The 15,206-nt window shown below is 32.5% G+C and overlaps 1 protein-coding gene across 2 annotated transcripts in view; it reads right to left on the reverse strand.

The window, feature by feature from the left end:
• Positions 1–15,206, reverse strand: part of DYNC2H1 (dynein cytoplasmic 2 heavy chain 1) — a 367,862-nt gene that overhangs the window by 295,009 nt on the left and 57,647 nt on the right. For both annotated transcript variants that reach the window (XM_065882515.1, XM_065882514.1), the window contains exons 27-36: positions 14,833–14,965; positions 14,610–14,727; positions 12,924–13,036; positions 11,050–11,169; positions 7,731–7,881; positions 5,811–6,016; positions 4,424–4,606; positions 3,685–3,867; positions 1,575–1,798; positions 684–799 (exon numbers count right to left, since the gene is read on the reverse strand). In XM_065882515.1, coding sequence (XP_065738587.1) covers positions 684–799; positions 1,575–1,798; positions 3,685–3,867; positions 4,424–4,606; positions 5,811–6,016; positions 7,731–7,881; positions 11,050–11,169; positions 12,924–13,036; positions 14,610–14,727; positions 14,833–14,965 — 1,547 coding nt within the window. The remainder of the gene's footprint in view (positions 1–683; positions 800–1,574; positions 1,799–3,684; positions 3,868–4,423; positions 4,607–5,810; positions 6,017–7,730; positions 7,882–11,049; positions 11,170–12,923; positions 13,037–14,609; positions 14,728–14,832; positions 14,966–15,206) is intronic.

The following is a 15,206-nucleotide window of genomic DNA, read 5'->3' on the forward strand; positions in this document are numbered from 1 at the left end:
GAGAAAGCGGCTGGGGGTGGTGGTGGAGGTGGTGGTGTGATGAATTGGGAGACTGGGATTGACACGTATACACTGATGTGTATAAAATTGATGACTAATAAGAACCTGCTGTATAAATATATATATATAATTAAATTTAAAAATTCAAAAATAAAAGTAAAAGGGTAATTTTGTTTGGTATACTATCTTTGAAAGAGAAAATCTCCATGTGTTTCTAAGGTTTCTGTTCTTGTTTCAAGACTAGACAAATTTTCAGATTCTATTCCAGAACTATCAATTCAGGAACTTTGGGTGTGGGGTCCAACAATCTGTGTTTCAACAAGCCTCTAGATGACTCTAATGCCTGTTAAAGATTGAGCACAAGTGGACTAGACTATTCCTCTATATACCACAACTATTAAATATTTAATGCATGTTTAAAAGTTATGATGAGACATAGGTAAAAATTAGGAAAAATCTCAATAAATTATGGACTTTATTAAAAAATTATGAATCAATGTTGGTTCATTAGTTTCAATAAATGTACAATACTAATGTAAGATGTTAACAACAGGAGAAACTGGGAGAACGTAATAATCAGAAACCCTCTATACTATATGTATAACTTTTATATAAATCTAAAACTATAATAAATTAAAACTTATTTAAAAAAATAAGATTATAATTGGCATAATGAATCATACCTTTTTGTTTAACACTAGTTTTCTTCAGCTGTCTAAGAAGATTTCCACTTCCTCTCAGAACTGTCTTCAAAGCTCTCAAACCCCAGTCATAATGTTGCTGAGGTGTCAAAAGTTCTCTTAGGTAAAGACATGGAAATCATAAATCATCAAATAGCTATAAGAAATTATTTTTGTAATCATATTAAAAGAAATATAGAATCTAACTACTAACACATAGAAATAATTTCTAATATTACATTAGTTTATAAAAATGAATCAAGCAACACAAAATAATCACTCAAGTAAAATGTTAAAGATGGATGGTTCTCAAGGATCAGGATAAACCTTTCACAAACTGGCTATCATCTTAATGAAGACACTAAATGATAACCACCTGTTACTTTTATTCCTAAAGTCTTTAATCAATCCATCTTGCTCTCAATCTCTGACACTCTAGTTCTCACTGTCTCTTAAGTAATATGGACCAGAATTCTAGGTTGTCCAAAGAAGCTAAAAGTCAATCTCTATTACTAAAAATCAGACATAAAAAAAAAAAAAAATGTGAAAGATTCCCTCCAAACAACAGTAGGCTTTGAGTGGTCAGCTGGTAAATTAGTTTAGTAAGTATCATTTAGCTGGAGTACTCCAATAAAAATATTTTGCAGAAAAAACGTGAAATTGAATTAATAGTATTTACGAAAAACAAGCAGTTTTGAGCCAGACGTTTCTGTTATTCAAACTAAAATCTTTCTTACCAACACCTTGAGTACAATACAAAATTGTACTTATGAAAATCACCAATATGAAAATCACTGAATAGGTAAATTGGACAAATGTGAAAAATGGTCATTAATAACTCTGATCAATCATGGAACTATAAAATATTAAAATATTTAAAACAGGAAAACTCACCTGGATAGATTGAAGATAGCTACCAATTTTCTGCCCAACACCTTAGCATCTTTAAAGCCTTCTGAATAGAGAATAACTTCTGCAATAAGCTCATTGTCTGGACGAGACATGGCTACTGGCCTGAAAAGCTGTTTAAGATTATCAGGCAGTTTTTGTCTTCCTCCATAACCTTTTCCAGCAGGATTCATAGTGATAAAAATTCCAGAATTAGAATTTATTTCTACCTGGAATATTAATTTAAAACATAGGCATCAAATACTTGAAACTATAACTATAAAACATATTGCAAATAGAAGTTTTATTGTAACATATTTTTACACATATGTCTTATACCTTAGCCAAAAGCAACCACTAGTGTGCTAAACATCTCCTTACTCAACATATAATAAACTCCTTAGGAACTACACTACTTTATAGATGCTCTTTACAATCAGTTTTTTGAGGCTGAAAGTTTAAGTGATGGTAACTAGTTTGAATGTCTATTCATTCATTCAACATATGTTTACTAAAAGTCTTCCTTGTGTTAGGCACTTTGCTAAGTACACAGAGACAACATAACTCTGAACTAAAGTCAGTAATAGTTTATGCCTTTCTGGAGTTTATAGTCTATTGAATATTTGAAAGAAGCAATCATAGTTAATAAATGCTATAAGAGCAAAATATCATGAGAGTATCTAATAGCATTTTCAACAAAGCACTAAGAATAGAAAGGCAGAATTATAATGTATAAACAATGAATGGGCAATTAGGAAGTAGAAATACCTAGAGTAAAAAACCTGGCTATAAAGGAAAGAAAACAAAAAGTGTGGTTGGAAGGAAAGATGAATTAAGGGAAGGTTTGCTTATGTTTTAATTATACTAAACATTATATTACAGTACCATTATATCTAATATAATATAATATAATATATTAAGAAGGAAAATATGTGATTATGTTTAAAAGCCAACGAGAAACAAGTAGAAGGACAGAGATAACTCTGAAGAGAAGGTCCCTTGGAAGCAGTTTCCAAAGTATAGATGGAAAAATTAGTTTGAGTTGGGAAAAAGGACAATTTTTTCTTTCTAAGAGGAGGAACTGACAAAAAATGAACAGGGTAGAAAATAAATTTTGATGACAGAGAGGTAAAAACTGAAGAATTTCTCTTTTCTTTGTTAAGAAAGAGTTGAAACATCATGTAAGTAACAGGCAAGTTAGAAGGGGTCCTACTTTCTTGGTCTACCCTGAAAAACTTGTATTGGGAAAATGTTATTATGGGGAAGAGGATAATTTCACAGTTCTTTCAACTTTCAGTGTATTCACCATTACACATTATATAGAGAAATCTATGTTTTACATACAAATAAGTTTAAGTTCTAATGACATGAATGTATACCTCCTATGGGGAGAAGTGAGCAACAGAAGAATAGTTAAGTATTTATTGTTTTAAGATTCATATAGAATAGTGATTAAAAACATGAATTTCAGAATTAGACAGACGTGGGTTCTATTTCCAGCTCCACTTCTTATGTTTAACATATCAAGCTCTAGTTTCCTCATCCATAAAAGTTAAAAAAATATAATAGTACCTAAGTCAAAGGATTGTTATGAGTACTAAATGAAACAATGCATAAAAGCACTAAGCACAGTGGCATAGAGTGTTTGATAAATGTTAGCAAATATTATTATAACTGGATTATTCAATATCAAAAGTTTGAAGATGGGGTTTCCCTGGTGGCGCAGTGGTTGAGAGTCCGCCTGCCGATGCAGGGGACACGAGTTCATGCCCCAGTCCAGGAAGATCCCACATGCCGCGGAGCGGCTGCGTCCGTGAGCCATGGCCGCTGAGCCTGCGCGTCCGGAGCCTGTGCTCCGCAACGGGAGAAGCCACAACAGTGAGAGGCCCGCGTACCGCAGAAAAAAAAAAAAAAGTTTGAAGATGAATGGTGGAAATGGGACCCAAAAAGGGTGAGAAACTCAGAGACAATTCACAGGTAAAAAGGTTTAACACACTGGTCACAAATTAGAAACCGAGGTGCCAGGAGAAATAAAGATAGACTGTTTGCCTGAGTATGAGTAACACAAAGTCTTATAAAATAGTTTAATTCTTTAAATTCCCAATATATGCTATACCTCCTTGCCAAGCAGTTCACATACAGTTCTATGATTCTTCAAAGCATCTTGAATTGTCTGGATTTGCATAGAAACTGCTGACAGTACAGATTCTTCTAGTCTATTGAATTCATCAAAACAACCCCAGGCCCCACACTTCACCAAACCAACAAATATTCGTCCCATTGACTTCACATCGATGCCCTTAAAAATAACAATAAAAATTATATTCAATAAAAATAATTAAAATCTCTAATAATAATTTAATACTTTATGTCATTTAGTGAGAAGGTAATCATTTCACCCATCTATACCTCTTTAGTTCTTTTTTAAGCAGAGATTAAATAGCTACTCTTTCAAAACCTAGGATGGTTTCAAGGAGTAAACAAAATAATTCATGTGAAAGTGTTCTGAAAAGTACACAGAACTAAACAAGTATAAGATTTTGTTTCAGTTATTCTTTAAGTCAAAATACACACAATGTTTTGAAAATGGTAACTTAATAAGAATTTAAGATTTTTCCTCTAATATAAAGCTTCATTCTGTATTTAAAATTATTTCTATGTAATAGTTCTCTTTAGAAAAGTTTTTGGACTACACTATGTGCAACCTCTCTCCATTTTACTTCTCAAATAAAATCCACTTTCAAGTGATTTAAAAGAAGAGTGATTTTAAAAGAGAGCATTTCATATGTAAGTATGTGAAAACTATTCCAAACATCTAAGACACTATTATAGCGTTTGATAATTATTTATTCTACCTCATCACAATTAAAAACTAAAACTTGTCTTCCAAGTAGTCCACCTAAAGCCTTTACTGATTCAGTTTTTCCAGTTCCAGCTGGTCCGTACGGATTTCCTCCAAGTCCCATCTTCATGGCTTGAGTGAGAGTTAAGTAGCACTTGTCTGTCAGTGGAGTGTAAACCAGCTTGGGAGCATTACCCTACACAAGAGAAATATAAACTTCAAATATTCATATTCTATTCAATATGTACAAATATTATATAGTGTAGTTAAATAGCAATTCTAGTTAAAAATTTAAAAAGGCAAAAAATAGTTTAAAGTTGTTAACATAGAAAAAATATACAAAAATTTTTTTAGTAATTCAAGAAACTTTCTAAAGCACAAACTGGAATTAAACTTAGTTATTTCTCAAGCATGTACTTTATTCTATCCTCAATTGACATACTGTCAGGTTTTCCAAATAGTCTCTCAAGTTCTTGATAATGTCACAAAGATATACCTCTAAGGCAGGCAAATCCAGAAACTGTATACAATTATACACTTTCCAATACAATTCAATATAATTATGTACAATAATCATCCTATTTTGTATTTTAAAATTCATGTAAATTACTTCCTGGAATCTTACAATCTTCAAAAATCAGAACTACTTTGGAAACCTCAAAGTATAATTAATTTGAAAAACTCCTTATGAAATTAATAATCTTAACCTATCAAATAATTCTCAAAATTTCTACTAAATTTTAGCGGAAATAGAGTCCAATTCAAGCTGCATTTTATAGAGTTTTTATTTAATTTAGGTGGACAGATTTTGGTCTCAAAATACATTTCCTTTTTGAACGAGCTAGCTGGCAACTCTCTTGACATATGCTTATTAACATAAATGTCAAATATATCCTTATGATTGACTCACTATGATGGAAAAAGGCAGAGAGGATACAACTGGATTTTTTGAGAACAGGTTACATGAGCTAGGTTATTTGCTTGAAAATTATTTTACCTTACAAACTGAGAATATTTAACAAACGTACTTAGAAATATTAACAATTGCACTAATTTTGGCCTTGTAAAAGGAGGCACAAACCAAATTGTTTCCATTGAGGTTGCCTAATATTCAATTCTCTTTAGATTAAAGCTATATTTCAATCTGTATAAATGCTGCTCTAAGAAAAGGTACATTTAGAGAATTCAGCACAACACTGCCATTATGTTAACTTTTTTTGTATATAGAATTTTTTCCAATATAACACCTTTTTAATTATGATGAAATAGAAGACAATAACACAAAAAATTCTTAAAAGTTACAGCTAAAATAAAAATAACTCTTTCATCCAATAGCAAATTTCCTTTAAAGTAAATAATTTCTAACTGGAAAGATTAAACATTTCTGCCACAAGTCATACCTGGTACTCATAAGTATACTGAAGTTCAGAATCCACCATTTGAATGTAACATGTGTGATTGCTTTTCATATAGAATCTAACTTGTTTTTTCCAAGCCCAGTCTTCAGTTGTATGAACTTGAACTTGATTTAACTGCTTCACTACATCAATATTATGAATAATATCAAGAATAAGTGCTTTAAGTTTAAGCTCCAGAATGCCAGATTCTGTATACAATTGAAATAATTGGGGAAAATGTTAGCCTGTGATTTATGTACTTTATGATTTTATATACACACACACACACATGATTTCTCAATAAATGAATTTAAATGGTAATTTCATGATACATTTGAATAGTATAGTAATATATATCATGCAAGTCAAAAGAATGTCAAATCCACCAATAAGAATTGTGTGTGTGAAAACTAAGATATTAAAATTCAATGAAACCAGGGTTCTGGTTCCTTATGCAAGGGAGTAAACACACTCAGCCTGTCTCTCCCTCTGAATGCAGGTATAAAACACGGACAACATACACTGAACTGCTGTTTAGGACTCTGAAAAAGTAAAGAGTATCAGGCAAATTGGGGAAGGGAAGAATTAGAAGTGCCACCAAACCAGTGGTAAATTTACCGTTTTTCTTTTTCTTTTTACTTTCTTATATCCATGGGCCTGGATTCAATGCTGCCAGAAACCCATATTGGTGTAGACAGAGAGAGGTCCAGGAGAAGGCTTTTAACTCAGACTTGAAAAGCAGAAAAGGAGTCTCAGCGCTGGCAGCTGAGACCCAGAAATGCCTAAAACTCTGAAGGAAGGGAACTGTCCTTTGAAATCAGAGGAGCTATGATCCCAAGACAGTGGGACTAACTCAAATTGCTCTTTTTCTCTCTTTTCTCCCATCAACTGGTCCAAGACATGGGCACAGTCACAGAAAGTGTGAAGGAGAGTACAGTACATGAAACTCCAGCTTTCTGGACAGAGGACCAAAAGAGGAGCCCAAGGGAACCACAAAATCACTGCTAAGACCATGGAAGGGGAGAAGATTGGGAAAATGACCCTATAAACTTTATGAACTCTTGAGCTCAGCCTGAGCTGTGCAGACCTCATCCTAAACATTAAACCAAAGACTTTGATAACTGGCCACTAGGTGGCACACATGTGGGGAAGATCTCAAGAGTATAGCAAAGACAGAACAGACATTGGAACCACAACCCACAGAAAGCTGGCTGAAACTTGTGGCCTGAACCCAACAAGATCACTTGCTAACAGAAAAATATCAACATTATCCAGCAAATTTAAATAAGACTCAGACTCTTATAACACAATATTCAAAATGTCCAGGATACAATCCAAAATCATTCAACATGAAAAGAACCAAAAAAATCAACTCACATCAGAAAAGACAATAAAGGTGAAATGAAGACATTCTCAAGAGAAGGAAATCTGTAAGATTCATAGTCAGCAAACGGGCTCTAAAAGAAACACTAAAGAAAATTCTTCAAAGAAAGAAAATGACAGCAGAAGGAAACTTGGAGCATCAGGATGAAGGATGGGCAACAGAAATGGTAAGCATCTAGATAAATATAATAGACTATTCTCAGGTCCTTTAAAATACATTTGACAGTTAAAGAAAAAAATTATAATCTCATGGAGTTTTCAATGCATATAGATATCTATATACATTGAAAACAACATAAAAAGGGGAGGATAAAGAAACCCATATGGTGGTAAGGTTTCTACATTCCACTTAAAATAGTAAATTATTGATTCTAAGTACAATATAAAAGTATGTATATTGTAATTCCTAAAGTAACCTCCAAAATAGACACACAGATGATTGATTGACAGACAAAAGCACAATAGATAAATTAAGATAGAATACTAAAAAAATGTTCAAATAACCCAAAAGTAGGCAGAAAATGGAATATTTTCCCATACCAGTATTCCCTGGATCCTCAGAACTTGTATCAATGTTAGTATAGTGCTCTAACTTATTCACCAGTTGTGTTTCAATCTGATGAAGACTATGATCTTTGATGGCATTTTCTACATCTTCAGTGAATTTAATCTGCTCTGCCAAGCATAATATCTAATGAATAAAGAGAAAAATTATTTTTTAAAGCTGAATTTACTTAGAAATATTTTATAAATTTAAGGAAAGATACCTTTTTCCAAATTTCCAATTACATATTGGACCTCTCTACCTGAATGTCTTACTGGCACCTCATATATTAATAGAGCAATACATCTGTAGAAAAAGCATGTGTGATGCAGCCCAAGCTTACTTCTCAGAGCTCATCTTTTACTATTCTCCTATACGCCTATTTTTGGGTCTTAGAGCCCACCAAGCTTATTATAACCTAAGTGCTTTGTACTTTCTTCCCATGACTCTCCTCATAAATGGCTTCTTTTTAACCAGTAAGATGCAAAGATAACAGAGTATGATGCATTCTACTTAATAAAAAGAGTAATCTTCTAGCATTCCAAAATAATCTCTCAGTATACTACTGAAGTCTACAATTTCAAAACACCAATTTTATCCTAAATTAAAGTCTGTCTTAATCTTTCAGTCTAATACCCATAAACAGAAACTAAATACAGATCAACTTCATGTTTACATAAAATATGAAATATTAATGCTATTTGAGAGGATTTCTATAATATTATCAATATAGCAAGGTTACTGATAAAGCAAATGATACATTTAAACACCAGATTTTGTAAACTTGTATTAAAATACTTTGATACAGTTCTTAGATGAACAAGGAAAACCAATAACCTCCTTTAAACTAAAGACATGATCTATCATCGTATAAAAACACTAAACCTACTGACCAATTAACTACTGAACAGATTATTTTTTTCTTATATATACCTTTTAGCATCCAGAAAATATCATCAAATGCCTCTATTTATCAGATTAATCCATTATCTATATATAATTTTAATACTTAATATAGCAGGCTAAGCTGCTGTTTGCTCTTAGAACATTGTACAAATACCACATTAAGTTCTTTAACAAAAGCATCCAGAAAATATCATCAAATGCCTCTATTTATCAGATTAATCCATTATCTATATATAATTTTAATACTTAATATAGCAGGCTAAGCTGCTGTTTGCTCTTAGAACATTGTACAAATACCACATTAAGTTCTTTAACAAAAGAGAAAGCCAATTAGCAACTTTGCAGGGCAAAGTCACCTCTCATACTTTATAGTACAAGACTCACCAGCTTCTTTAATCAAGTATATGGTGAAGTGTTTAAACAGATCCAAATCTGCTTTGTGAGAAAAGACTTTGCTTTTTAATTTTCATATGAAAATCTTCACTTGCCACCTTGAAACTAATAGTCATATATATGGATTTCCACTCAGGCAATACTACTGAATTTCTGTATTATAAATAAATTTTAATAATAATGCACATCGATATCTCAATTTTTAACAGTCTGCTATACGATTTCTATGAGAGGCTAACAGAAATGATGCTCAAGATACAGTCTTAACTAATTCTCGTGTCACATTACCATTAAGATACCTGGACAAACACTAACATTGTCTAAAATGTAATGGTCGCTAAGGGTGCTCTGCAAACATTATATAATTTAACCTTCAAAATGAGTTGCCGTGGAGGTATTATTATACCCTCTTAACTAAGTGTCAAAAGGAATCACTCAAAGTATAACTGGAAAAGGTAGGATTTGAACCAAGGTCTGTCAGATTTTTTCTACTTTATCATGCTGCCTCCTTCCCAGACCAGAAAGTGCTTTCTCTACATTATTTCAGGTCCTTACAAAGATGTCTTTAGAGAACTGAATTAATAGTACACAGTAACCTGTACCAGACATTCATGTAACCAGTTATACTATTCAATCCCCTTACATAAATGCTCTTGAGATAATTTTTTCTTAACATTAACTGCTAATAAACTAGAATTCTTTGTTTTGATAGATTATGAACTGTATACATGTTTAGTAGTTCATATTTTTACTTGACTGCTCAGAGACCAGAACTAAGTTTCAGGCTCAAATCCAGCAACATTCTTTAGCCTGTAGCTCCCAGTATATCTCCTGATATAACTGTCATTTACTCAATCTAATTATTATGCAATTCTTACTTTTGTATATTTTTTAATATTGTGTCTTTTACTCTAAGTCAATTTAAATCCTACCTGGAAGTTGACAGAGTACTAGGAAACATTTCCAGAGATAATAAAGCATTTTAACTCTGACTTTCAATGGCATTATTATTCATCAATGACTACTTTTATTTTTCTCTAAGAACTTAACAAGAGTTTTTAAACATATTTTAGTTTGACTTAAACAGCTAAAAGATACAAAATGAGATGAGTGATAAAATGGCTAAGAATCCAGAATGTTCCAAGTTTCCTATTTAATTTCTCATGCTTTAAAAGAACCAACATAAAACCCTGTTCCAATAGCTACTAAATGTTTTAATCTGAAAAGCAAAAAATAGTTAGGTAGATTTTCCTGTGAGAAATCATAGAACATCTCAATGCCTGCCTTTCATAGTCCCTAAGAACTAAAGTTCCTGATATCTTACCTCTGTAGTGTTAGTCTCAACCAGCAATAAAACTAATCCTGAACAAGGCAGGATATCTAACCCAAGTCTTAGTGCTACACTTTAATAAGGCCCAGAACAAGTTTTGTAAGACACATATCTAGCATCCAGTGTTTCAGGAATGAGCTCCTATGAACACTGACCTGTAGCAATCTCTATAACAACCATGAAACCTAGCGCTCTTCTTCCCTGCCAAAGTTCTAGTTAAGTACTGTGATTATGTTTCAGACCAACTCTAACACTACTAAATTCCCACCAGCTCCAACCTCCTAGATGAGTCCATGGAAAGGGTGGGAGACAATGTCATAGATCCTGTGCCTCTCCATCAATGATGGACTAATCATCTGGAACCAGGAAACTAATACATGACTAATTCTGCCTCCCAGTTCCACTCCCCAATGGCCTGGGTAGCTTAGATCTCAGCAGGCCTTCTGCTTGTAAGCATCTGAATTATGGCAAACTAATGGAGCTAGAAGAGAATTTCACTATTGTGCTGCTCCTCCCTCACATTTAACAGCTGAGGGACTGAGACTCAGATATTAAGCAATTAGTCAATGTTAATTGTTAGATAAAGAGAAAACAAAGATCCCAGTTGTCTAAGCCTCCTGACCTCTAGGTCAGGGATCTTCCAATGACACCATGCCTACCTGTACTCTAGACATAAGCCCCCTTACCTGTGAAGGGAAAAAGGATGGGTCAATTGCACCTTGAGAACTTCGTCCAGCAGTAACACATTCCGTCAACAACTCTTTCAAAGTTTCCTTCATTTCCAAGGCTAAATCATTTAACCAAGTCTGAAAATAAAATTAGAAAATATATTATTTCTTATTACACAAGTCATAAAACAAAAACACAAGCTAATGACTCTATTCTTTTATTTCAGGAGGAAGGTTATAATTTCTTATTGACTCTCACACTCCCAAAATGTGTTGTATGGTATATAATTTTTTATTAATAAATGATTTAAATGAAGAAAACTATTTTTTCACCTCTTGGGATAATGTTAAGTGTGAAAACTCAAAAATTTGTAGTTAGTTATCACTATCACCATCTATACAAACCAAAAAAACATGAACATTTAAAAACTAACCCATTCATTTCATCATTATGATAAATCAAACTAGATAGCTGGGCCAATAAATTAGAGTCACAATGACTAGGTAAGTCCCCTGGCTCACACTATCCTGATGATCTTATATTCAGAAAGCTGTAACCATAGGAAGGGATTGCTTCATTAAGGTGAACCATATTATTTAAGGAGTTAAGATCCTTCTTCAAACAAAACTAATTCTGTTTCAAGGTCAAAACAATACATTTTTCACTCATTTGATTATAGATAAAATAACAAATGTTTAAACTAAAGTTAAAATAATAATGATGATTAATAAAAATAGCATGAATATTTAAGAATCACTACTTAACTTTTAAAAACTGTATCATTTGCAATAAAATATAAGAGCAAAAACTACAATCTTAAATAGCTTTTCATCATTACCTTTTTTAAGTTCTAGCTTTTTACTGTTTATCTTTAGAGCACTTTCCAGTATTAAAAATAGCACAAACTTTTTCCCAGTTCAAAAGCCACTGCAGCTAAAGAGTAAGAAGCTCTCAGTGCATGGCAGCAGACACCTACTCTGCTAATCATCACAAGAGCTCCCCGAGTGCTGCACTACCCCCAGCTGCTGAAAGCTCTTTCTCTCTCTGTTCATCCAGTCCTAATAAAATCACAAGAAAGGAAAACAACAGCAAAAACAACAAATCTCTTCACCAAATATGGTAGCTACTTAACAAACCTTCTATCCTTTCAACCACTTGATTTATATACTCAACATCCAATAAAATGTTGAGGCCTAACCAGGAGTGGACTTTTTACTAAACTGTACAGATACATGCATGATAAGGCATGGCCCTGACTTGCAGTTGAAAGATACCTTTAGAACTTAAAAATTACAATTCAATGTGTTACATCCTATTGCTGTTGGCTTTAGCTATATAACTGTAATAGGCTTTTGACAGTTCACTTCTAGTCCTGCAGAACCAATTAATCAATAGTTGTACTATAAATGCACTAGTTTCAAGTTTACTTGTTCATTTAAATCATCTCATACAGCTCAGATTTTAAAGAAAAAAAAAGAACAAAGACTTATTGAGCAGTTATGTTTCAAACACTATAGTGTACCTAAAGCCAATTATCTCATTTAATTTTCAACAGAAAGTCTTTGCTAGTAGGCCTCCCATTTTACAGTTAAGAAAACTGAGACTCTAAGTTATATAGCTAATAAGTTGTGGAGCTACAATTAATATCCAAGTCTTCTTGACTCCAAAGCAAAAGTTGTTTTCAAAATTACATGCTGCCTTCCAAAGACTAAAAATACATATTCTCTTTAATATCAAATCATTCTGAACCTAACAAAACAAATTATTTTTTAAGATATAAGTTTCCAAAAGGCCTAAATTAACCAACTTACTCTACAAACTGAATTAATTTTGATACAAAGTTCATATCGTTAATTCTTTATACTTTCACACTTGAAAAAGAATTACTTACCTCTACGTTATTTGACAGAAGAACTTTGTTTTTAAAAGGTACAACTTCTCCCTCTAAAGATTTCATTGCAGTTATATGTTTTGATTCCTCATCAAAGCACACACTGTTAATGCCTACATTACAAAAGCAACAATTTATATGCAAAAGTTTTATTAAAGACATAATTATTAGACAGTATATATGATTACCACATAATACATAAAGTATACTTCATAATATAGAATATATTTGAATTATATTAATTCAGTTATATAATGAAATAGAACAGCTTTTCATAACCCAAAACTGGAAACAACCGAATGCCCCCAGATGAATAGAGAAACTGTGGTATATTTGAACAATTGACTATTTTAAGCAATAAAAAGGAATAAAATATAGTTTTAGGTACTTGAAACCATTATGATGAGTGAAAAAAAACAGGCACAAATGAGTGCATAAGAATACGTACCAATGATTCCACTTACATTATATGAGACAAAAAGATAATAGGAAAGGGGGAGAGCAAACAAGACTTCCCTTCCCCAAAATTTGCACTCACTTTATAGTATATAAAAAAACACATTACCTAATTTTGATCTTTAGAAAAACCCTATAAGATATTATTTACAATTTAAAGAAAGAAACTAGATTTCAGAGAGGTAAATTAATAACTAATAAATAGTAGAGGTAGAGCTCGAAAGCAAGCTTTCTGATTCCAAGAGCTCTTTCTACTATCTTCCACAGGCAAAATCACAGTTACAGATATAAGCACTCTAAAGCTTCAGATATACAGTGGTTAATAAATACTTCTGTAAAGCACCAGAGAGTAAATATCTTAGGTTTTTACAGGTCATAAGGTCTCAGTGTCAATTACTCAACTTTGCTTGTAGCACAAAAGCAGCTATAGACAATAATGGACATGGCTGTATTCCTTCCAACAAAACCTTATTTAAAAAAAAAAACAGAGAGCTAGTCAGATTTGGCCTGTGGGCCTACAGTTTGCTAATCCCTGACTGCAAGTGAAGATGATGAAAATTTTTTACTTCTTAAAGTTAATTTGAAAAATACAGCTCTTTTCCAACAAATAATATTTCAAGAAAATAATAATCATCGTGTTTGTAGCAAACCAATTCCGAATGCAATTACCCAACTAAAATGATTCAACAACATCGAAGCATATGGCATTATTACTCTACACTTTTTACCAGGTAATCTCACCTCTTCCTATAGCCTAATTATCATCTATACACAGATGACTCCCGATTTTACATCTCCATCCCACGTATCTCTGCTAACAATAACAGTATCTCCACTGGGACATCACTCAAGAGACCTTAAACTCAATAATGAATGGACATGTTCTCCTTCACTTCAGACCTCTGCACATCCTATTCCCTCTGTTTCCCCATTTTTCCTCTAGCTAAGACCTATATTTTCTTCAGATCTCACCTGAGATGTCATCTTTACATACCCAAAACTGAGCTAAATGTCTTCACAGATGCAGCTATAACACCACATACTTATGTCGACCACAGAAATTGTCGTATATTATATTTGTCAACTTACTAACTTGCCTCATCCACTAAACTAGAGTTCTTTGAGTGTATGACCTGTATTTTATTCAACAGTCTGCCTAAGAGCCTAACATAATGCCTGGCAGATAACTGAAACTCAATAAATATCTGTTGAATAAATGTTCAATCTTACCAGCAAACAGTTTCTTAAGGTGAGACTGAATCACTGATGAGTTAGTAGACTGGCCCAGTATTTCTAATAAGTCATCATCACCAATAAAGTAAAATCTTGGGAATGCTGAGCGTTTTTCCTAAAAAAAAAAATAAATAAATAAATAAAAATAATCTCTTTTCAAATAATTAAGATATTAAAGTACTTTATAATTTATTATACAAGATTGTTTTTAAAAACATGCCTCCAAGAATTCATTTAATGATTTCTGACATCTTTGAAGCTGATCAAGTATCGTTAGTAGAGAATTTCTGATTCCTGCATGTGTAGTTAACGTTGTGACTCTATTATCTTTCTTGATGTCAGTCATTATTGATCTGCAGAAGAAAAAAGTTATTTTCACATCTATTTTAACAGTTTTTGGCTGAAACAGGGATGTGGAGACTTTTTTTTTGCTTGCTTAAAACAAACTAGTAACATCAGTATAACAGCAATACATTATTATACTTCTAATAAATAATCCTCAAAGTTAATAATACTCCATTACCATTTTTAACCTCCATTATTGCACATTCTCTTATTTCATTCACTCACTAAACAAATATTAAGCCTTACCTC

This window comes from Phocoena phocoena, chromosome 8, assembly GCF_963924675.1.
Source record: "Phocoena phocoena chromosome 8, mPhoPho1.1, whole genome shotgun sequence".
Lineage (NCBI taxonomy): Eukaryota > Metazoa > Chordata > Mammalia > Artiodactyla > Phocoenidae > Phocoena > Phocoena phocoena.